Source organism: Microchirus variegatus, assembly GCF_963457635.1.
Source record: "Microchirus variegatus genome assembly, chromosome: 8".
Classification (NCBI taxonomy): domain Eukaryota; kingdom Metazoa; phylum Chordata; class Actinopteri; order Pleuronectiformes; family Soleidae; genus Microchirus; species Microchirus variegatus.
Window position 1 is genome coordinate 23554556 of NC_139809.1, and position 23527 is coordinate 23578082.

At 39.0% G+C, this 23527-nt stretch overlaps 1 protein-coding gene across 1 annotated transcript; it reads right to left on the reverse strand.

Moving 5' to 3' along the window:
* Window positions 1–766: 766 nt before the first annotated feature.
* chd2 (chromodomain helicase DNA binding protein 2) lies at window positions 767–23240 on the reverse strand. Its single transcript, XM_083893257.1, has 38 exons — window positions 23173–23240; window positions 20035–20269; window positions 19544–19630; window positions 19275–19336; window positions 18746–18859; window positions 18228–18419; window positions 17986–18125; window positions 17671–17896; window positions 17480–17580; window positions 17358–17399; window positions 17070–17248; window positions 16865–16989; window positions 16550–16766; window positions 15919–16008; window positions 14627–14817; window positions 12842–13030; window positions 12545–12707; window positions 12022–12174; window positions 7071–7142; window positions 6576–6725; window positions 6351–6499; window positions 6152–6248; window positions 5954–6046; window positions 5661–5834; window positions 5401–5570; window positions 5255–5296; window positions 4825–4964; window positions 4601–4739; window positions 4356–4506; window positions 3836–3958; window positions 3624–3743; window positions 3151–3291; window positions 2846–2962; window positions 2593–2771; window positions 2402–2501; window positions 2130–2322; window positions 1760–2006; window positions 767–1678 (listed from the first exon to the last, which is right to left on the reverse strand). The coding sequence occupies exons 1-38, from the start codon at window positions 23229–23231 to the stop codon at window positions 1393–1395; spliced, it is 5448 nt and encodes a 1815-aa protein (XP_083749383.1). The 5' UTR covers window positions 23232–23240; the 3' UTR covers window positions 767–1392.
* Between the last annotated feature and the right edge of the window lie 287 nt (window positions 23241–23527).

Consider the following 23527-nt stretch of genomic DNA (forward strand, 5'->3'; position numbering starts at 1 on the left):
CACAGGACTGAGACTGGAGTAATTTTTTAATAATATATTTTAAAGCATATTTTCCGTTCATATTGTCATCTTTTCTTAGTCATAGAATCACATTAGAAATTACCAGAATATGTGGTCCCTTCACCAGCATTCACTGAAATATGATTCACCCTTCGAGAGCAATGACTGTTTTAATACTACATCCTGCCTGTTCTTGAGCCCAGTGCTGTCAATAACCAATGAACCAACAAACACAATAGTAATACATACATAAATAAGGCACAAATGGAGAAGCATAAAAGAACGACCAGAGAAGGGCCACATTTGGCACAGATTCGGAAAATAACATCAAATGTCATCATCTATGTCCTGACAACACTCAAACAAGCAACAGCACAAGCGTCTGTGAACAAAAATTTGTTTTATCAAGTTATTATTTCAGATATAACCGAGTTGTTAAAATGGCAGAACATGACTGAATGAAACAACACTGCATTACTTTTCTTATCATAACACTGAAAGGACATTCATCTAAGTCATAGTGTTAAGAACCTTTCAATAAGTTGTAATAAATACTGCCTTCTTTCATTTCATTGGGCCTATTGAGAGGAAAGTGAATAAAGTGAACAAAGCAAGAGGACTTTGTTTTTACGGATAAAGAAATAATGATTTGTACACGAGTCATGTGAATTTACTTAAAACCTACTACCTGTCGAATGTTTCAAGGAAATATACTTGCTTGACTGATCAGAGAACCTTTTATTTTCATATATTTATTAAAAAAAAAAAAAAAAAAAAAAAAAGCCGTCTGACTGCCATTTTCAAACATGGTGATACACTCCATGAGTTGGTTTAGCTACATGTTCAAGATAAACATTTAATTCAAAGGTGCAAATGATATCATATTTAAACATTTGTTTGTACAGAAATCTTCCATGACATCATTTGCAACACTTAAAGCTTAACACAAAATATTGTTATTGTTATTATCATTATTACTATTCACAATAATAACAATAATAATAATAATAATAATAATAATAACGTCTGTGTCATGGAATAATCCCATACACTCACTGTTCAAAAAGGCCAAAACCTTCAGGCACTTTTAGGATTGAGATCAGTCATCCGTTTATGTATCCTAAACTCTCCTTACATTTAGTCCATGGGACTAAGCATCCATGCGCACCGCACTCGGTCAGGCCATGGCTGACTGACCGAGTCAATACATTTAAATAAAGATGCTTGTAGTATTGAGTCATTGTGAAGATGAAAGGAGGAAGGTAACACGAAGACTGAGACGGAGTCTGGTTCTGCTGGAAAAGAGGGTTTGTGTTAATTCCCTTTCCAACTGTGAGCTTATGATTGGCAAGTCCACACTTGTCCATCAGCAGCTTTGACCCAGATCAGACTTTATGTTTTCCTGTTGCTCCAATTTGGGTCTGCCACAGCATTCAGCTCTGCCGGTCGCTCCAGTGGTGATCGGGAGTCCTGTGGAGACTTCTGAGCCTGTGGGGAGCAAGGGTCTAAAAGGGGAGGAGGTTTGTCAGGGTGAAATGGCCTGCTGTAATGATCTGATCCAGGTGGACCTGCCGGCCTGTGCTCTGGCATCCTCCTGAAGTCCTGAAGAGGGCCTTCTCGTCCCTGATGGTAGTTGGGACGGAATTCATCAGGACGCCTTCTTTTGGGGTCTGGATGCCTGAAACATTAATGGTAGCAAAATTATTTTAAACAACAACAACAAAGTCCAAACCTGCAAGCAGCTGTGAAGAAGCCTGACCTATCGTAGTAGGGTCTGTGACCTCGGTGGTCCCGGTCATTGCTGTACTGCTCATACGGCCTTTTCCGTGGAGAGCTGTTGTTGCGGTAACTGTTAGAGCTGCGATACATGTCTCCATGTGGACGCCGATCACCATAGGAATCCTTGTAACGATGCGAGTCATACGGATGATGTCGGTCTCCCTGCCATGACTGGTTGCTGTTGCCAGGATAACTATATTTGCGGTCTCTCTGCCAGTCTCCTCGATCTGTCCATGGTCATGTAAAATGAAAGATGTCTATTTTGTCTTACTGAAAATGTTTAACAGTGCTTCTTATACAATGATGTACATAATGTTATTTATGTAATATGTACTAGTATTTTCATATACCGTCGTTGCCAAAGTGCCGTTTACTAGATGAATTGTATGGCTCTCTGTGGTGTCCATGGGGCCCCGACTGAGACGGGTGAGATGCACCTTTGGAGGACAGCTGTGTGCCCATGGATTCTCGACTGGAACCGGAAGGTTCTGGCCTGAAAGATTTGACCCTCCCTCCAGAATCATCCTTCTTCTTCTGCTCCTTCTGTCAAACAACAGGATTATTTCCATGTTGATTTCAAACAAAGGAATCTTGAACAAACGTGTGATCAGGACAAACTTGCCTCTTCCTCATGCAATCGTTTCTTCTGTGCCATTTTATAAAGCTTGTGAAGCTTCCTTGCACCAAACTCTGTAAACTTCGACACAAATATCCAGAGGTTTCTGCCCAAAAATGCAAAAAATAATAATTAGCCAATTCGAACAGTTTTGCTATCATGATTCACCACGAAAAGATCATATTAAATCATGTAACCTGCGCCATATCTTGACATGCTCGGGATCACTGTAGACTTTAAGGCACTCTGTAATTCGGTCTCCAATCTTCAATAGACACGTGCGTGTGTGCTGGAGCTGCTCCTGGTCAGACAGTCCCTCATCTGGTTTATCCAGCTGTTTCAGGGCCTTTTTCACTGGCCTCATGCGCTCCTTACACTAAAAAACATACTCACATGATGTTAAACAATACACACACACCGAAACAGACTGGCATGAGAGCAGAAACTCACAATACTGAAGGTTTCCTGATCAAGCTCATCATCCTCCTTTCCTTCAATAGGAATGGGTTCACAGCCAGCTGTAATGTGAACTGGACCTTGTGTTTTCTTCCCTTTGACTCCTTTAGCCTGACAACAAAAGCAATGCAGATTTGTGTTACTGACATATAAAAATGTAACTCAGAGGGTTTAAGATACAAAGGCAGAATACATTGACTTTCTATTAATTATTATTATGTTGCTGTGCAGCATACAAAGAACTTAGCAACCATGTAAATGTGAAACCAATACATCAGGGTCACACTATTCTCAAATACCTTATCTTTTCTGACCTTGGTGCCCTTCTTTTCTTTGTCCCCATCCTTCTCCTTTTTGAACATTGCCTGTCTTTCTTTGTTTTCTTTGTTATCCTTTTTCTTCTGTCTCTTTTTGGTTGGTGACTTATCCTTCCCATCATCCTGCTCAAACACAACAAAGACAGCGTACATTCAACAACACAATCTAATGTACAAACAAAAATAAGACAGAGTTTAGGGTATTGCAGTTATGACTGTTTAAGGATATTATTTATAATTTGGTGCCTGATCCATTTATTGACTGTTTAGGCTACTCTCTTGCACCCAAAGGCAATGTTGAAGATTTAATATACACAGTAGGCATTTTCAGGTGTAGGCATAAGATAGGCATATGTTAGGCATAAGAAATAAAATACATTTTCCACATAGTCCCTATTGGTGTTGGAGACAGAAAAATAACCCTGTGACAGTGCACTGGTCATCTAATGTCTGACCTTGACTTCACCCTCCTCTGAAGGGTTGTCAGACAGGCGGGGGGAGGAGATGTTGCCCTGCTCATCCTTTAGTGCCTTGTTCTCCTTTTTCGTCCGGGGTTTTCTCTTTTTTACTTTGATCTTAGGAAGAACAGAAGACATGAGTTTTGTCGAAGACAGGTGACAAACGTGATGTGGTGCAAAATGTCATCACTAACAGCAGGATACTATACCTCCTGCCCTGTTTTAGATGCATCTGTGTTGTCTTGTTCTTTTTTCAGCAGTTTCAGAAGATACTCAGCTCTTGCTTGCAACTGCTTGGCCTGAGGTTTCTTGCTTGGGTCGCCTGGGAGAATCTGCACAGAGGCAAGTAAAATTTGATTTGTCATTTGATAGATGGACCAGATTTACAGATTACATTACATGTCATTTAGCAGACACTTTTATCCAAAGCGACTTACAATCGAGTACAACCAGCCAGGGGTGGAGTTGAACTTGTGACCATGATATCTCCTGCACATGGGAGTAACAGTCTTAATCACTGAGCTACTCCACCCCAGATGTACTGAGGAAGACGAAAAACTCAACTGCGATTCACAGTTTTTTTTAGTCCAACATTGAAATCAGTTTGACTTTGAAATATTTTCAGGGTCTTATGCGCATACATTGACTGAATCTGAGAATGTGACTGTGTTTTATTTATTTTTTCTTTCCTTGATTCACGATCATTAGTGTTAGACTTTAAATATTTACCTTCTCAGAAAGTTTAAGGTCAAGGTCTGTCTTAATCAGATCCCAGTTGCCAAAGCCGTGCTCATAGATGCCAAGCAAAAGCTGAATGTCATCCTCCAGATCCCAGTCCACATCAAAGTGGGCCACCTTCACCCTGCATGTCAACCTGAACCTGTGGGAAACCGGGCATCGTCAGATTTTTTTCTGCAATACACCCTTTTCCTGAGCATGCAATAAACACTCTGCCCTCTAACGCAGTATCTTACTTATTTCTCTCAGAGGGGTTGGAGGGCACTGCTTTGTGCAGAGGCTCAAACTCTTCCTCGTGCTGGATGATGGACTTTGCATTGACCTGCACTCCTGAGATCTTGATGTTGATTCCTCTTCTTTTCCCAGGACCTTTGGCTGAAATAAAAACATATGCAATGTTCTTGGCCCTAGAAAAGTACAAAAATCTAAAAACTGCAGTCAACAAGTAATATCAATGAACCTTCAACAGGGTTCTCTTTGAGGTGTTCCTCATGCTCCTGCACTGCATTCACACAGCTACTGTGAATCAGTTCCCCAAGTCTCTTCAGGTCGGCGATGGATTTGTCCACCAGCTCAGAGTCTCGCGCGATTGCTTCTAACCTGAAGACAGAATGACCACTTGACTCTGAATTCCATCACTCAAATTTAATTGGTCAAACATGGTCAATCAAATGATAAGTGCTGGGTGGTATAACCAAAAATGTATTACTTCTAAGGTATTTATTTATGTGACGCAGAGTGTGTGTATGTGCTTTGCTGTGCCACGTTTTGCATATACTGATGTTACGGTGTACCAAGATTTGTTTTCGGTTTGAAACAGTAAACCACCAAGAACGACAAATCATTCAAAAATATATTGATAATTCATATAAATCTAGCAATATTCCTACCTTTCAAGTGGAGAACCAAATTTCTTGTATGCCTTGACAAACCTGTTGATTATAACTAATTATTAAATGTAATCATGAAATTATACTATAACAAATGCAACAGTGCTTCATTAAAACAGACAACAATTGACAACAGCAAACTTCACCTGCGAATCTCAGCATCAGTAAACCCCTCCACATTGTTTTTGCGAGCTCGAGGTCTGCCCCTCTTCTTTGGCTTCTTATCATCGTCACTGTCGTCTGTCTCACTCTCAGAGCCTGAGGAGCGGTTCTTCAGCTTAGAGCCCACATCACTATCACTATCATTGGCCTGAGCCTGAAAGGCACAACAACCTGCACTGAGTCACCTGTTACCAGCACATTTTCACTGTTTAGTTGCAGATCAAACTGTTAATTTTCCTCTTACCCTCTTGTTGGAGCTCCTGCTTCTAGGAAGCATAAAGATATCCTCCATCTCACGCTGTTTCTCCTCCTCCTCAATTTTGCGTCGCTGCTCCTGAGGGATGATTTCATCCCATTCTTGAGTGGGTTTCTCCTCAAACTCTGGATTACTCTCTTCCATGCTGGAGAAGTTAGCCACCTTCAGAGGTTCAGCGAGTGAAAAGAATAAGGAGGATGTCTGAGACTGGATTTTAGGTCTGATAAAAAAAGATATTTAGATACTGAACTGTAATTGAACACAAGTAAATGTGTACTAACCTTAAACTGAGAAAGAAGTTCATCTGTTGCACTTGAGCCCTGGTCACTTTCTCTGGTTTCAGCCAACCTCAGGATCTCATCAATATCCATCTCCTACAGAAACAAAGAAATAATAGACATTTATCTTCTAATAATTAGTTGGAGTTCTTCTCACTTAACAAATTTTTAAAGCACACACTGACTGACTCCTTTTGATACCTGTGGTTCAGACTCCTCTCCCTCTGCCTCTTTGAAAAGCTCCTCTGCACCAAACTTGAGAATAGCACTCAGCTCTTCTTTGTTGAATGGGTTTGAACTGTGTAGAAAAAAGAAGCAACACTGAACACAAAGACTTTCAACATCTCATTATAGGCATTATACAATATCAGTAACTGTATATATATTTTTGACTTCTTACTTGGTGGTCCCCGAGTTACTGTCCAGTACAGTTCTACCAGTGGTGTCCATTCTCTGAATGACAAGATGGTCCAAAACCATCTTCTTCTTTGCCCTCTCAATAATGTCCTCCTCCACTGTGCCTTTGGTGACTAGCCGATATATATTCACCTATTAAAAAACTGGACCAATAAATCTCACTTATTAGGCAGTGAATCTATAATGGGTGACACGGACATGAGCTCACCTGTTTTTTCTGGCCAATCCTATGAGCTCTGGCTTGTGCCTGCAGGTCGTTCTGAGGGTTCCAGTCAGAGTCAAAGATGACTACAGTGTCTGCTGAGGCCAAGTTAATCCCTAGTCCTCCAGCTCTGGTGGACAAAAGGAAGCAGAAGTCCTACAAAACAGAGGAAACATCACAATTTGTAGAATTGCCATGCCTGATGTGCTGTACATTCATGGTAATGTGTTCCTCAAAGCAACTGCTACAAATGCTACAGTGCATTCCAACAGATTATTGTTGAGCAATTCATACATTATATTATTATATTCATCTGCCTCTACCAAATAAACTATATAAATAATAGATCACATGTACTACATCTTTCATTTCATTTAAATACTTATAATGTATTTTAACACCGCAACAAAAACTGTGGAAATGCAATGCAAACTTAAGTAATATTCAGAACCAGATCAAACCAGATTAGTAGCAATAAACAATAATCATAATGATACAAACCTCTGAGCCTTCTGCATTAAAGTGGTCAAGTGCTTGCTTTCGGATTTCTCCCTTTATGGAACCGTCTAGTCGCTGTGGAGACAGATTTAACATGTAAAAGATTTCCTTAGCGAAGTTCTTCCATTAATTTGGCACCTCTCTGCTTTACATGCCATTTTATACTGTCTATCTGCTAAGAGTGATCACAGCACTACGTCAGCAAAAACAACCTCAGGAGAGTGACTTGCAGGAGCCAAGCTGGTCTTCAGTTGGAAACAAAGTTGATAAAAATAACCACATGGACTCTGTGCCTGGCTGAGTATGTGTTCATCAACACTGACATCAGATCCTCACTGGACACACACCCACCACCCCAAAGTCCCCTTCATTTTAAAAACACTGGTGTAAAGATGAACTACCTATTAGTAGTAAACATTGAGATGACAGATGAATGACAAGCAAGGTAAACAGCATGAGAACGTGTTATCTTTTTACTTTCTCTTAGAAGATCAGTCTCTTCTACAGTGTGCTTTCTGTGGCTGTAAGCCTACACTTTTGACAGTGCAAAGTGAAGTGCACTGATGGGGCTGACATAAAATCCCAGTTTTGTTGACCTGACCCAACAGAGGTTCTGTGGAAGGAACGTTATAAGATGGTCAATTTACTGAGAAAATGCATGAGAAAGATGATGTTTCTTTGGCAGATGCGTTGAACAGAATCCATGTGAAAGTCAGATGAGCTGTCTGAAGCAGACATAGATAAGATAAGAGCCCTTTATTCATCCCACAGTGGGGAAATTTACAGCATTACAGCAGCAAGACAGTAAAGATAATGGTAATAAAGAATAACCATTCATTGACAATAAAGAATAGTACAATATAAAAATATATAAACTGAGACTATATTTTAAAAAAGTTAAAGAGTTAAATAGAATAGAATGTATAGTGTACATAATAGACAATTTCCAGAATATATACAGTGTGGACTAGATATTTACTAGGGATGGGAATTTCACACATTTTTAGAGTCGATTGTCGAGGTCCACGTGTCGAATTTTTTGTCTACTTTTTTTTTTACACAGCAGCAACAGCAGCAGCAGCAGTGCAGGGCTGTAATTTATTCTACAGTGTACTACTTAGGCTCAAACACATGGCTGTAATGTCCATTATTGACCATCAGAACAGCGATAATAAAAATGAGGGGCAAAAAAAAAAAGGAAAAAAACGGACTCCCCGATGGAGTGTGTCGCCAGACGGCTCAGGTTTTTGAACCTGCGCGCATAGGTGTCCACCAGAGTGAAGTACAGTGATCCTGACTGGATGAGATGCCCTCTTCATTTGTGTAGTGCTTGTGTTATGTCCCCCACTCCCGTCCTAAACTTAAGCGCAACCTCGTTCGCACTGCACGCACACACACGCTTGGACGTGCACAGCCACTCAAGAGAACGAGCCGGTGACGTGCGCATCATGAGAGTGCAGGAAGCCTGGACAGCAGGATCATCTTCTCGTGCACAGCTTCCTCAGCCTCCGTGGTCGTGAACTTTACGTCTTTGTGACACTTCGACATTTTTTACTCGTAATTTTTTGTTGGGGTGCGAACGTGTTGGTAGTCGATCGATTAGTCGACAAAAAAGTCCCATCCCTAATATTTAAATTATAGACAGAGCATGCAATATATGTTTATATTGCACTTTTGTAAAAATACAGTATATTGCACATGGGATGAGGAGCCTGGTTATGTGTGGTCTACTGAGAGCAGTGTTTGTTACAGTCTAACAGCTGCAGGGAGGAACGGCCACCACCTGGGTCAAGGGGACATCCAAGGACAGAGCTGTTTTTTAATCAGTCTGTCCAGCCTGTTCCTGTCCGCAGCTGTGATACCACTCCATAAAAGATGGCTGATGCCACTACTAAGTCGTAGAAGTTCTTAAGGCAGGAGTGTCCAAACTTTTTGCAAACAGGACCAGATTTGGTAAGGTGAAAATGTGTGGGAGCTGACCATTCAGCCTGACATTCTTTGAACCAATAACATTAAATACAAATGATCTCTTTTATGAAATTATTATTGCAAATGACATCCCTCAATTTTTTCATTTTCAAGTTTTTACCAAAATCACTCTGCCTTTCGTATTTGAAGATCACATAAAATGAAGAAAAAGTCTGTCTGGAAAAAAAAAACACACAAATATTAAACATATCTAAGTAAATTTGAAACATTACATATTATTCACTATTAAATGCTGTGGTTTTGATCCTCACGAAAAATCAATTAATTAATTAATTAATAATTGGGTGGTTGCCGAAAGCGAGGACCTTGGCAGTCCGACCCTCGGCTGCAGAAGCTGGCTCTAGGGACGTGGAACGTCACCTCTGAGGTGGCAAAACGGTGGCAAGTGGTCTTAGCAGGGTGGCATGGGGGTACTGTACGCAATAATCCCCATATGTAAATGGATTTACCATAACAAACATAAAAATACTTTAAAACTTATTACTGTTGTTACGACCCCAGGGTCGTTACCGCTTTTTCCTTGTGTGTATGTGTCTGCATGTGAGTGTGAGATGGTTTGCAGGTTTTAATAAAATGGTTGCTGTTGTGTGTTGCTGGTGGTTTCTTGGAAGTTGGGAGGAGGGAGTCTCTTTATTCTTCTTGTGATCAGGTTTTTCCCCTAGGCCTGGTCGTAACACTGTTTTATCATGAACAACAGTAACAAGTGCATCTCTAAAAAAAGTATTAATAGCAAAATTAAAATGTATAATTATCAAAAATAATAGAAAACTTGAAAAGGCTGAGGACCCTCTTCCTCCCCGTCACTCCCTGCCTCTGCCTCACTTTCTGAATTTGCAGCAGCCCCCTCTTCATCCCTCACATCCTCTTCTCCTTCACTTATTTGTTCATCTCCTTCAGTGTTCTTCTTCTGCTTTGAGCTTCCTGGTCTCTCCACTTGACTACCTTCTCCTTCATTTCCCTCCTTCTCTTTATGCTGTGCACTTATCTTACTAAAACCCTTTCAATATCCCCACTTTTTGCTCTCTTTTTCATTGTTCTGCTTTCTCCAGCTACTCTTGCCTGCAATAGTCAAGACGTGAGAAGCTCTGGTTATCCTTGTATCACTACACTGTAGGGCCATGTAGCTAATACTTATAACAAATCTAAAATCAGAAGATGGTTATTACACAGAACAGTTATGTTTAGACTTCTTAATGCTATTGTATTTGTTATTTTCCCAGTTAGAAAAGTAAAGGATGTCACCTCAGGGTTTCCTTTACATGTAATTGATTGTGGCGCACCGGCACGGCAAAATAAAAGCCGCCACATGTTCAGAACTTTTGTTTTTTAACCTTGTTTTCATGTGGTTTTAGGTTTATATTAATGTAAATTATTGTATGAAATGTGATTTTGGCTTAAAACTTTTTTTCGTGAAATGTGACGCTACGCTGTAAATAGCCTACTCTTACTTTGAAAAACCAAGACCGGAACACCAGGGTCACCACCTGCCTGTCTGCTGCGGCGCTCGAAAGGCAAAGAGAGTTGAGACAACAGTCTGACGTGTAGAGGGAGAAAAGGGTGAAAGATATGTCTGTAGGGGCCCTAAGCAAAGATTCCCAGGGGGGCCTCCCAACCAGTGTTCATTATCATTATGTTACAAATAATCTGACACCAATGAAAAGTTCAAAGAGTTCAAAACATTTTTTTTTTAAATGAATGAAATAACATGGAAAAACCTTGTAATTAAAAAAGTATGTGAAAATATAAATGTAAAGAACAATAAAATACTGTAAATAGCTTTTTAAGAACTATATATACTTAGTAAAAAATACATTACACTGTAAAGAACCCACATTATAAAACAATATAAATATATAGAATAATAAAATACTGTAAATAACTGAAAAAAACTTATATAAACTGAGTAAAAAAGATATGCATTACACATATGTAATGCAAATAATATGATAGATATGCAAATAATCCTCTTCATTTTCCAACTTGAAGAAAGATAACTTCACAGAGGTTAACGTGAGGTGGGGCCCCTTTAGGGAGGTTTCCTACTGAGATATCAGTGCAATCGCCCATTGTTTTTTAAGGGGGATGGGGAGGCGGCTGGTCACTGCATATGCAAAAACAGCCCTCAGGCTCCAAAGTGTTGTGGGCCCCCTATCAACTCGGGGCCTCAAGCAGTTGCCTGACTTGCCTGTTCACAAGCTGCGCCTTGATATGTACCTAAGCTAGGTTATATTTGATACAGTTTTGTTCACAACATATTACCTACACAAAAATAAGTAAATTAACTAATGGCCAAGACCGCAGTATGGATATTGAGAAACGGCCATGCACTTGACCCAACAGGAAGTCGGCCATATTAAACAGGAAGTGAACTCTGACTTTGCCGTATGTTACCCAATCGCTTCGAAACTTGGAACGGGAGACCAGGGGACCCGCTCTGAGGCGGTTGTTGCACACAACCGCTCCAGAGCCCGAGAAGAGTTGGGGGCACACATGGGCACGCGGCCGTTCAGAACCGCTGGTGGTACTAGTTGTAATTTGTAATTGAATGTTACATTAAAATTGTTGATTTAAAAAAAAAAAAAAAAAAGAAGTAGCTTGTATTACAGCCCATGTATCAAAATGTCTTCAAAGGGAAAGATGGGCACCGCTACTAAATACCAAAGTACGAGGCTATATACATACGTTTTTTGATTAACTAGGCGAGAGAGATACTCAAGAGATCAACTGCCATGATCTTTGTACAATCATGTACTTCCTTTGAGCAGCACATCTGCTTTGGATCCGTAATACCTCAATAACTAGAAATCTCACATCTCACGGAGGTACACCGCTGCTCTACTAATACAGAGACGACACTTAACTCATCGGTTGGTAGTCATTTTTTAGGTGTTAATTCAGGCCAAAGCATTAATTAGATTTATTGTAATTAAACAAGTTGGAAATCTTAAAAAATAGCAAAACATACCTGGAATGTGTAGCGCTTGTTGGCCAGGTATTCAGCCAGAATGTCCAACATCCTGACCATCTGGGAGAAGATGAGGACTCGGCTGCCCCTTTCTCTGAGTCTGGTCAGGAGTTTGTCTAGCAGGACCAGCTTCCCGCTGCCTCTCACTAGATTCTGTAACAAGCAAAGTACCAGTGTCAAAGATTAAGAATAATGTAATTATATGTTGGAACTACTGTTTTCTTGTAGCTTCTGCTGGACTTGCTGATGCTGAAGCAAACTTGCCACAATTATTAATTTTCACAATTCTCACTGTGTTCCTGTCCGCTTACGGATCATGTTTACACAGGTCAGGGATAGAGTTTCAAGTGCAAAGTGGGAATAAAGAATAACAAAGGCACCACTTTGATTTTGAAGCTTTCATTTTAAAATAAAGAGTCGCATAGTGTTCCTTTAAGTCATAACTTTAAGTCTTTTAGGTTTCCTTTACAGTGTGGCTCTGAGGCGATGCTTGGCGCTACAGCAGCTTCAAAGTGATTCTTACCTGCAGGTGTTCCTGTTGTGTTTCACTGTCTCCCTCCTCAGGATGTTTAATGAGGAAACTGTGGTTGCAACACTTTTTCAGCTCCATCACTATGTTCAGGAAACCGGATGAGCTGCCTCGAGTGCCTTTGGCAAGAGCTCTGTAATTTCTTGTTAAAATCCACCTAAAAATGTTTACAAACAAATTAAATTAAAAGAAAGAAGTAATGCAGCCACTGAACATGTGGCTTTTTTTTCTTCTTTTTTTTTAAAGACGCAATCATTAAATGGTTCTTATAAAACACAAATCAGCTCATACTTGTAAAATTGTTTTTGCTGCGCACTCATGTCTACGCGGAGGATTTGTTCCACCTTGGCAGGCAGAGATTTTTCCACATCTTTCTTAACACGTCGGAGGAGGAACGGTTCGAGGACCTTGTGAAGACTCTGATAACCATTGTCCCTCCCTTTCCCGTGTTCATCCTCAAAATTCTCCCAGGAGTCAAACCTGCAGGGACCATGACATATCACTCCAATCAATATACGTATATATACACGTATATATACACGTATATATACACAAATATATATATGTATACATACATATAGGTGTGTGTGTGTATATTTATGTGTATATATATAAAAATATATATATATATAAATATAAATATATATATAAATATATAAATATATATATATATATATATATATATATATATAAATATATAAATATATATATAAATATATAAATATATATATATATATATATATATATATATATATATATATATATATATATATATATATATATATATATATATATATATGGGATGCAACGGTATTCAGCATTTTTGGTACACCGTGTTCGGTTCAATACGCAACGGCAAACAACAGTATTGAGGTACGTTTCAGTCCGTCAAAATTTATTAAAGTACACAACGTTGCGTGATTAGATCCACTCAGGAGCAGAGACATGAGACTCAGCGCTGCTCTGCTCATGCCGTCTTCAGCGTCAATCAGCGCAAGTGAACAAGACTCTGAAAATAGGTTGATGCGGCACCGCTGTGTGAGTTCATTTAGGATTCAGTGTAGACTTCGATGAGAATGAGAAAATGAATGTCAACAAACAAACCACGGTGTGCAAGCATCTGTTATGCAGCGCAGTGAAGTTGGTTTGAAGTTGGATATTGGACAGACACTCGCTCCACAGCGCCACCCAGAGCAAGTGTCATCGCCGTCTCTTTCACTTGGAGCAGCATGGTGTAGTTGTAGATTCTGAGTGGGTTAAAATTGTATCAGTATATATATACTAGGGATGCAACGGTACGGTTTCTCCACGGTTTGGTATGTATCGCGGTTTTTGGGCCACGGTATCGGTACGGTTTTCGATATCTTAATATAAAACGGCTCAGACTAGCAAAGGCAATATTACATTGTAAAAATAATTAAAAGCACAGATATAATCAAACCACGAACTTCATTTAAACAATAGTGCACCATCAGATCAAACTAAACAGCAAACATGAAACCACACAAATTAAAAATAAATAAAGTTGCTATCCAACAAAGATAAACAACATTTTAATCCACTCACAGAAACTACAACTACACCATGCTGCTCCAAGTGAAAGAGACGGGTGATGACGCTTGCTCTGGGTGGTGCTGTAGAGCGAGTGTCTGTCCAATATCCAACTTCAAACCAACTTCACTGCGCTGCATAACAGATGCTTGCACACCGTGGTTTGTTTGTTGACATTCATTTTCTCATTCTCATCTTAGTCTATGCTGAATTCTAAATGATCTCACACAGCGGACTTATACGAAGACGGTGCCGCTTCAAACTTCCTTTTTTCAGTTTCAGAGTCTCGCTCATGTCGCTGAAGGCGACATGAGCAGACCAGCCGAGTGTACATATACAATACATTTTGACGGAGTGAAACGTACCAAATTACCGTTGTTTGCCGATGCGTATTGAACCGAACAGGGTGTACCGAACAGTTCGGTAAAATACCGGATACCGTTGCATCCCTAATATATACACAAACATATTAATACATATATAAATAAAGATTCCATATTCTATAACAACTAATCCAGGACATACTTATCAGGCATGAGGAAATGCAACAGGGACCAGAGCTCTTTGAGGGAGTTCTGCAGTGGAGTGCCAGTTATAAGGAGTCTGTGGTTGGACCTGAACTCCATTAATGTTTTGTACAGTAGGGAGTCATCATTCTTCAGCCTGTGTGCTTCATCCACACCCAAGAATGCCCAGTTAATGTTCCCAAGCACACCCTGGAGATAAATGGTGAGGAATTATTAGCTATTCATTCTCTTTCATAAAGACTATAATAAAAATATACAGTACACAAAGTCATTAACCTCTTCTTCACGGTTGCCCCCCCAGTACCGGGCAGCGTCAGACGCAGCGACAAAAGTATCATAAAACCATATCTAACTTTAACAAACACAGACAGGCTGCATACCCACAGAAAAGTCAGAAACTCAGCTAAAAGCTCATAAAGCATTCTTATGTTCACGAAACACAGTTAAAACACAGATGGATCAAACAGCAGGAGCTGAAAAAACGTTACAGTGCACACATTGAAAAGCGGCACCGGAGCGTCAGCGTGATTATGTAAACAAAAAAAAACATGTTTATCAAAACAAGCTATTTTCACTGGAACAAACCACTTCTAATGAAGAACTACACTTTCCAGCATGCTTTGGGAACAAATCCTGGTCTGATTGATCATTACAGAGCGACATTAGATCGTTCTGATCAGAGAAGGGCGAATGTCCGCACAAATGCATCATATGCATTTATGTCCTGTTGACTCGCTAATGAAGTGATTCACACGCATTTGGAGACCAACAGGTCTGATTCTACCGGTTTAGAGGTTTAAAACGAGCTGTCAATCACCCAAATTGACCAAGGTAAGTCAGAGCTATGGTGCTGCATAACTGAAGACGCTGCAGTCACAGAGTTGTTTTCTTTTTTAAAAACAAGTTATTTTTAGAACAATAGTGACATGTAAATGAAATGAAATTGGTTTTAATAATTTGGTACCTAAGAAATCTCAAATGGCACAGCCAAACTGTGCCAAAGAGAGAATGTCTAGACATCTCTTTACTAAAACCTATGTAATTTCACTCTGCTTCACTTCAGCAGCATCAGACTTTGCACAGCTCATGTCCACATGTTGTTACATGACCTCCATGTGTTTTTAAACTCCTGCTGCATATTTTAAAGGTGATATTGACACTTGACATAGAGCTTGTAACTGCAGAGATTTACTCTATTTAGTTTGGGCATGTCATTTTCGAGCAGGGACTCCAAAAAGAGGGTCAGGGAAGAAGAGGTTAAGAAAGAAATAATTTATAATTTTCACTTACCTTATCTTTAAGTAAAATCTCATAAGTGGTTAATAGTGCACTGAAACGAATTCTTTTAGTTTGATGGTTCACCCACTCATAGTCACGAATCTAAACAAAACAGAAGCAAGTTGTTACCAACTGCACAGACTAAATTACCACAAAGTTGTATTGACCATCAACCAGGTTAATATGACATTTTTTCATTATACAATGTGTCACTCATGGCATTCTTGAATATCATAAGGCCAGGCATAGGCTTCAAGTAAGTGATGCCCTCAAATGGCAGATATATAGAGTTGTCTTTCAACTTAAAAGTTGTGGGTTCGATACCCAGCTCCAAGACACTTGACCCCATCTTACTCCTGACGGCAACGTGTAAATGTGTATGAAAGATGAGTATTAGAAAAGAAATTGGCAGCATATAGATGCACTTTATAAAAGTGTGAGTGAATGGCAAAACTGTAGTGTAAAGCAGCTTTGAGTGGTCATCAAGACTAGAAAATAGCTATATAAATACAAACCATTTACTTTGACCAACAAATATCTAGCCAGTTCACATTTAAATCCAAGAATTCCCATGAGACATACAGTCAACCCAGAAATGTCTGTCACTGGCATAAAACAGTTAAAAAGGCAATATCCAACTTACTGTTTTCCTGCTCATGACATCACCAAGGTAAACAACCACATTCATATCTGGGGCCCAAATGTCAAACTCTCTCTGCCAAGAGGTTAGTGTGGACAGGGGAACGACCAATAAGAAGGGTCCATACAGCTGATGCTGGTGGAAAACATAGGACAGGAAGGAGATGGTCTGGATGGTTTTTCCCAGTCCCATCTCATCAGCAAGGATGACACTATTACACCTGACGAGAAAGAAGGTAAGGGTGGGTTAACTGTCTAATGCAATATATTTACAATGTAATTTTAAGAACACAGATTATCTGACTTATTAATATAGTACCTGCACCAGCAGTGAGCCAACCAGTTCAGCCCATCCAATTGATAATCTCTCAGCTGAAGGTGCTCATCTCCAATATATGAAGGTTGTTTTTTCAGAGCCACAAACCTTGGCCTTTGCTTTAACACCTGAAATTGACATTTCTTCAGTTATTAGCAGAAGCACCTCACGGTCTATAAATCAGTACATCAGGGGTACGGGGGGGTACCTTGCAGTCTTTAGAAGGAACAGTTTTGCTTGAGTTCCGGTTCATAAAGCTGTCGATGCAGCGCTGAAACTTCTTTCGGACCAAAGCTGCATCTTCCCAGCTACACTCTGAATATGGTAACCCCATCCACTTACATAGATACTCTGGCTCATTGGAAGATGGGGTCTTGTGACTGTGAGCTGTTCAAACACATAGACAAATGATTAGAAAGTGATCATGACGTTAAGAACACTTCACACTTAATAGAAACATATATGAGAGACAGTTAAAAATAAGAGAGGGACTCACAGGGAAAGTCAGAGGACCCTGGTGTTTTTCCTGTTCTTGTTGCTGTTGATATATATATATATTTAGTACATCTTAAAAGAACTGTATGCATATCTGCAGCAAGAGCAAATATATTTCATTACCAATGACACGTTCCACAATTTGAAACTGCTTGTTCAAATCTGCTGTGAGCTCCTGCTGGCAGTTATGATACTCTACATCCTCGGGAGACGCTTTATTCAACCTGAAAACAGAGGCAGAATAAAAAGTCAAACTTCCTCAAAAGATTTTAAATTTGCAAATAAAAAATTGATGCAGAGACAAAGATTTTCACCATGAATTCAGCTCGTCATTTTTCTTCTTGTAGTTGTCCAATTTCTTCAGTCCCTTGACCTTCTGCAGGTTGAGAGAGTCCATGCTCTCCCATGTGTTGTGAATGTAAGACCAGCCCTTCCATTTGATCAGAAACTGAGTCTCACCCTCGTGGTTCTCTTGGTCAAAGCCATCGCATGGGTCACCATTTTCCTCTACTGCATATACAGTAGTGGAAGCCCCAGTGGCTAAAACGGCAAAAACATTTTTTTTTTTTTTTTTTTTTAAATTGAGCCACAATATATTTTGATTAAAAAATACAGCAAAGATGCATCACCTTCTTTTTTGCCTATTCTGGTGTCCATGACCTTCTCAATAGTCTCCGAGTCATCATTCTGCAGCTCCTCTCCTGCGTCCCCTGTCATTTCAATCAAGTCATCAGAGTCTGTTTCAAAGTCATGTTGGTCCTCTTTGTAACTGTAACACAACATCATGACAAAGGCAGGACAGATGAGCCAGAAGTGAAGCTGAAGGTTGACATGTGCCGGTTGTGATGACACTAAATGAGTCCATTAATACAAAAATAATTGCCTTTTGACTTTCGTTGCACCCCTTCTTCGGGTCTGCCTCTTTGGGGTGTCTTCCTCATCCTCATCATCGTCGTCATCATCATCGTCGTCGTCGTCGTCATCAGCTGACGACTCTGGTTTCCTGGACTTTCTTGCTTTCTGGGAAGCCTGCTTTTTGACTGTTGATGATTTGGTCTGAGGTCTGTAAAACACACAGTTGAGTGCATGCACATTCAAACTATTATATAACTATTTCCTGGATCATTGTCAGAGTGAATTGGCTCTCTGGCCGTCTGGTAGCTGACTGACCAAACTCCAGCCACATATTTACAAGTATTTTTAAGATCACATTAAACTTCAAGTTTTAGATAAATTATCGACTGGATGTATAAAACATCAGACTGATGTTTATGTCACACAGGAGTAAATTGAACAATTTATAATCAAACTAATGATCAAACAATATAAAAAGTTTTGGGGATGACCAGTGGGTAGCTGTCTGATGGCCAGGCCTCGCTACACTCTTACCTTCTAGCAGGAAGTCGTCTGGATCTAACTTTTTTCTCTTCCTGCTCATTGTCTGTACTTTCGGAAGCCGCCTCCTCCTCCTCTTCATTTGAGTCATCATCTTTCCAGATATTTCTTACAACAAAGAAATGCCACAAGTTCACCCTCAAGGCCCATCACTGCTATAACTTATGATTTCATGCTGGCCAGAGGGTGCTGAGCACAACCCAGTTCAATCAGGAATAAGCAACTGATCTGACCAATCAACTTTGTTTAAGTAACACCTGGCTGAGTATATTCTGAGCCAAACAGATACCCATTTAAAAGTAAATTGGAAATGATGTGAACATGAAAACACAATGTACACCGAACAACAAATATGAACAGTGAAAGACTACTGCATGCATCGAGTGTAAGAAAACTTTCAAGCATGTCAACTTGGCAGTATTCAAAGAAATAAACCAAATAAATTAGAAATGACTAAAATAATAAAACAATGAGAAAATAATAACACAAATTGCACAACAACATCCATCTCTTTTATACTTACTCCCTTTTCTTAGCACGAGAATTTTTCCTCTTGGGACTTTCACTCTCAGAGTCACTGCTGCCCTGTGAATACAGTCAGCACAGTAGATTACACACAAGAAAGAACTGGCGTTTCCCTTTTAAAATGTACCAGCACTTTCAATGTCCACTAGATGGCACTAGATACCGGCTTTAAAGAAGCCAATAAAAACAAAGGCAGTTGTGCCATGCTGTATATCGTTTGCCTCGTTTCATTCATTGCATGTACAAATGTCATGCACATGTGCTTACCCCAGCTCCAATGTTTAAACGAGCTGGCTCCTGTCTACTGCGATTTGACCTCCTGACACCATACACATCTGGATGTTCTTCCCACATCTACAAAGAGAAGCTGTTTTCAGATTACCACATACTTAATTTTCCAACATACAATTGCTATATGCCTATGTGATCCAGGGCAATAATTATATTATTTTTATTATCAATTATTCTCCAAATTGTTTGTGTCTTTTGTCTCAATATTGAGATGACTTCTTTAAACTGAAAAAACAGATTTCGACGCAACGTTTTTTTTGGTGTCTTGCGTCAAACAATTTCTTAATGTAGAGAAAGGAAGTATTCTGCTCTCCAATACATGTGTGATTTGATGTTTATTTTATATAATTGACGCTTTTGTTCGTTGTCCTGGATATATATTTTGCCATTGTGCAATGAAACAATTGTTTAAGTCAATCTTGCATAAGTGTGGATGTGGAACAATAAATGTCTTCAGTGACCTTTACCTTCTTCACATCCGCCAAACGTTCTTTCTTTCTGACTGGCTTGTCTTTGACCTCTGCTGTGGTTTGCTGAGATTTGGACTCAGCAGATTCACTCTCTGACTCAGAGTGACTCTCTGACTCTGAGGAGCTGTTGGACTCAGAGTTGTGGGATCTCCTCCTCTCGCTGCCATGCTCGCTCTCTGACTGACTCCCCGACTCAGATGCAGAATGGTTGAATTCCTCAGAAGCTGAATTGCTGCAGAAACAAGAACATTTTCATTTTTTTTATTATTATTATTATTCAAATGTATGCTAAGCTTATTCAATGCTACACACCCAACTACAAAGTGTAAGTTGACAAATAAATGCATTAATAACACTGTAAATGCTCTCAATCGGTCACAGAGAAACTAAAGGAGCTTCACACACAAGTAAATTATGACAGAGAGAAATTTGAAGCCTCATCACATCCATCATGCACCATGTCCCTGACTCAGCCAAGTCTTGAATTACCTCACTCTCTTTAAAGCACACAGATCTACTAACACTTATTTTGAATAACATTCAAATTGAAGAAGTGAAAAAATAGGAAAATACTACAATATAGTAATAATAAATGAATGCCACAAACAAATATTCATATTAAACTTAAAACAAATAGCCAATAACTATATATTAAAACACTTGGAATAGCAACACCACCAAAAGTGAGACAGGCAGCAATGTCCAAGCAAGTAAACTATATCGGTTAAATAATCTTTCAATCTCCTCAGATTTAATGTTTGTCTACTTTAACAAAAATAACCTGGTTTGGAAGAATTGGCACATCATAGTGGCACAGAAACACGTTTGCCACCCTTTAAATAACAGATTGGTACATCTCAAAGGTTGAACACTGAAACATGACACAACCATAGCAATTAAACTCCCTATAAACAATATGGATGGCTGGAGGTAACCACACAGTTAAATTTCTTGGTATGGCGACATCTTCTCTGATATTTTCTGCATGCAATTTTCGGTCAGTACCCATGAGGGCGCTACATCAACTTGAAATGAAGAGGCAGAAATCACTGCTTTGCATACATTGTCTTACAGGGACATAGTGGTTTGTGTCTTTGTCCGTTTAGTAATTCATGAGCAGTGTTAAGAACCTTATATAAAGGCAATGTAAAAAGGTAGAGGTAAAACGATAGACAACTGCCTTATAAAATGAAAATGTATGTATTTACAGAACTATATAATTTATAGGTCTATTGTAAAGCCTCAATATACTGGTCATACAGTGATACATACTTTTTTTATTGAACACTTCTTACATACAATAAACTACCAAAGAGACAAATAATAGTTCACAAAATGCACAGGTTCAATGAGCAAACTCGGAAGTAAATGGTTTGTTTCTCTTTAAGTGAGGTCAAATGGGGGCGGGGAGCAGAAATTAGCTCGAATTACTATTGGTCGACATGTTGCTGTGTTGATGTCTGGCCTATGAGTGCAGCGGCTGGCTTTCCAATGTCTAAATTCCTGTTACTCCTCCGTGTCTTTCTGAGTTTTAATACAGAGAAGTGAACAAGCTGGGCATACAAAGCAAGGGCCATTTTGTGAGTTGGGAGAGTAAGTGTAAAATACTAACGTGGCGTTTCAGAGAGCCCTCACTGTCCTTTACTGTTACTCTTTCTGTGTTGCATGCTCACTTTGCACATCATTCTCTGTAACAACAAAAAAATGTTGTGGTGCCATCAGTGGCAACAGACAAATTACACCCCAAGCTTAAAATGGCTGCCATAAGACCAGACACAAAAAACTACAAGTGTGATGTAATCCTCTCCATGCAGAGTAAGCAGTAGTGTGTGGATGTATTCAAACGTCTGTAAGAAGTAATTAGGACACAGCATTAGTGTAATAGAACATGTTTTTTGTCAGCTACTTGGTTATGTATTCCTGCATTGTCCTCACACCATGCAAATTGTCTGATGTAAGTTTTAATTCATATTTTATTGATCAAAACATTGTTTCCACTGACTTTAATTTAAAAAAATCAAAAAAATGATGACGAAAATTACACAAACATGTTAAAACTGTCAACAAACCACATGTCAAGTGTGCAAATTCTTAATTTTTGCCCATATGGGCTTTATAATTTACCTGATATATCAGATTCAATTTACATTAAATATATTAATTTATACAGACCATAAGAAATGCAAAATTAATCTGCAATCATCATACAGCCAAAATGTAATTTTTAAAAAGTACATATATAACTTAAAGATGGTTAAAGATTATGGTACATGTATGTGCCGTGTCACTGTTTTAAATGCTGATAAATACTGCTTGAAAGGTAAATGCAACCAAGGAAATATTGAAGTCCATTTACAAAACAGCTTTCACAAAGTAAGAAAAAAAATACGCATAAAACAATCATCAACACTGACATAATTAATTGTTTCCAGAAGGTTTAATTAGCCATCTAATGCCACAAAAACATAATGACAAGGCATTAACCTTGAGGTTTTTAATGAGCAGAAATTAGAAGTTTTGATCAGACTTCAGTCTCTGATAAAGTGGTAACAAATAATAAAAAAAAAAATAAAAAAAAATATATATATATATATTCAAATGTGAATATAGAAAATGAAAATTGCTGCCACAAGCAAAGTGATGTCAGGTTAAAGAAACAACAATAGAGTTCGTGTGTCTTTAACAATTGAACAGCTTTACATATTGCCAACTATGAGAAACACCAATGAAAATCAATGCTTTCAATTACAACAAAACCAAAACGTTGATAAAAAAAAAAATGGTGCAATGCAGTACCAAGTAGTAAAGACAAGGTCATGTTACATTATAGTGACAAGGCATGAATCATTCAAGACAATTCATTTACAATATAAATAACACTTTTCTGTGGTATAACACAAGCATCCTGTGGGAAATTATTTCTAAACACAGGCCTGAAACCTTAGTATCGAGGTAAGAAATGGAAGGAAAATCAGGGTGTGGCTATTAAACAAAAGCAAGGTCATTCATGACAGCGCTGTACTTCTTAAAAAATAACAGGTCTCGTAAATAAATGCACAAGTGACAAACCATGCCTGACAAGGAAAATAATTGAAACATATAGGCAAAGGGTGCAAAAGAGTATAAGGACCATACCTTGATGCATTGCTTTGAGTCGATCCTTCATCCTCCTTTTTGCTTTTATTCTTCATCATTGTATTATCCTGGAAATCGCTGATGAGGTTTATGTCCTGGTGTTTACCGTCAAAAAGTTACAGGACGCATGAACTATCACAAAGGTCCAGCAGTATTGCTCGGGTGGCAGTTAAAACCCAGGCGATGCGACACGATGAAGGAAAAGGGCATTAAATCTTAAGACTTTGATATCATAAAAATCATCGCTAATTTCGATAAACGCGACAAAAATATCAGGTATTGCTACAATAGCTTTAATATCCAACGCATGTTTTTCAATACAGTCAACGGACCAAGCAGCATACAATTAATTCCA

Bases quoted from the DNA above. Each gene is read 5' to 3' on its own strand.
- chd2 (XM_083893257.1), bottom strand. From the start codon at position 23,231: ATGATGAAGAATAAAAGCAAAAAGGAGGATGAAGGATCGACTCAAAGC. The intron at 17,897-17,985 runs GTGATGCATCTT...TTGCCGTTTTAG, and splicing joins CAGAATAGGCAAAAAAGAAG to CCACTGGGGCTTCCACTACT. The intron at 3,292-3,623 runs GTCAGACATTAG...GTGTTTGAGCAG, and splicing joins CAGAGGAGGGTGAAGTCAAG to GATGATGGGAAGGATAAGTC.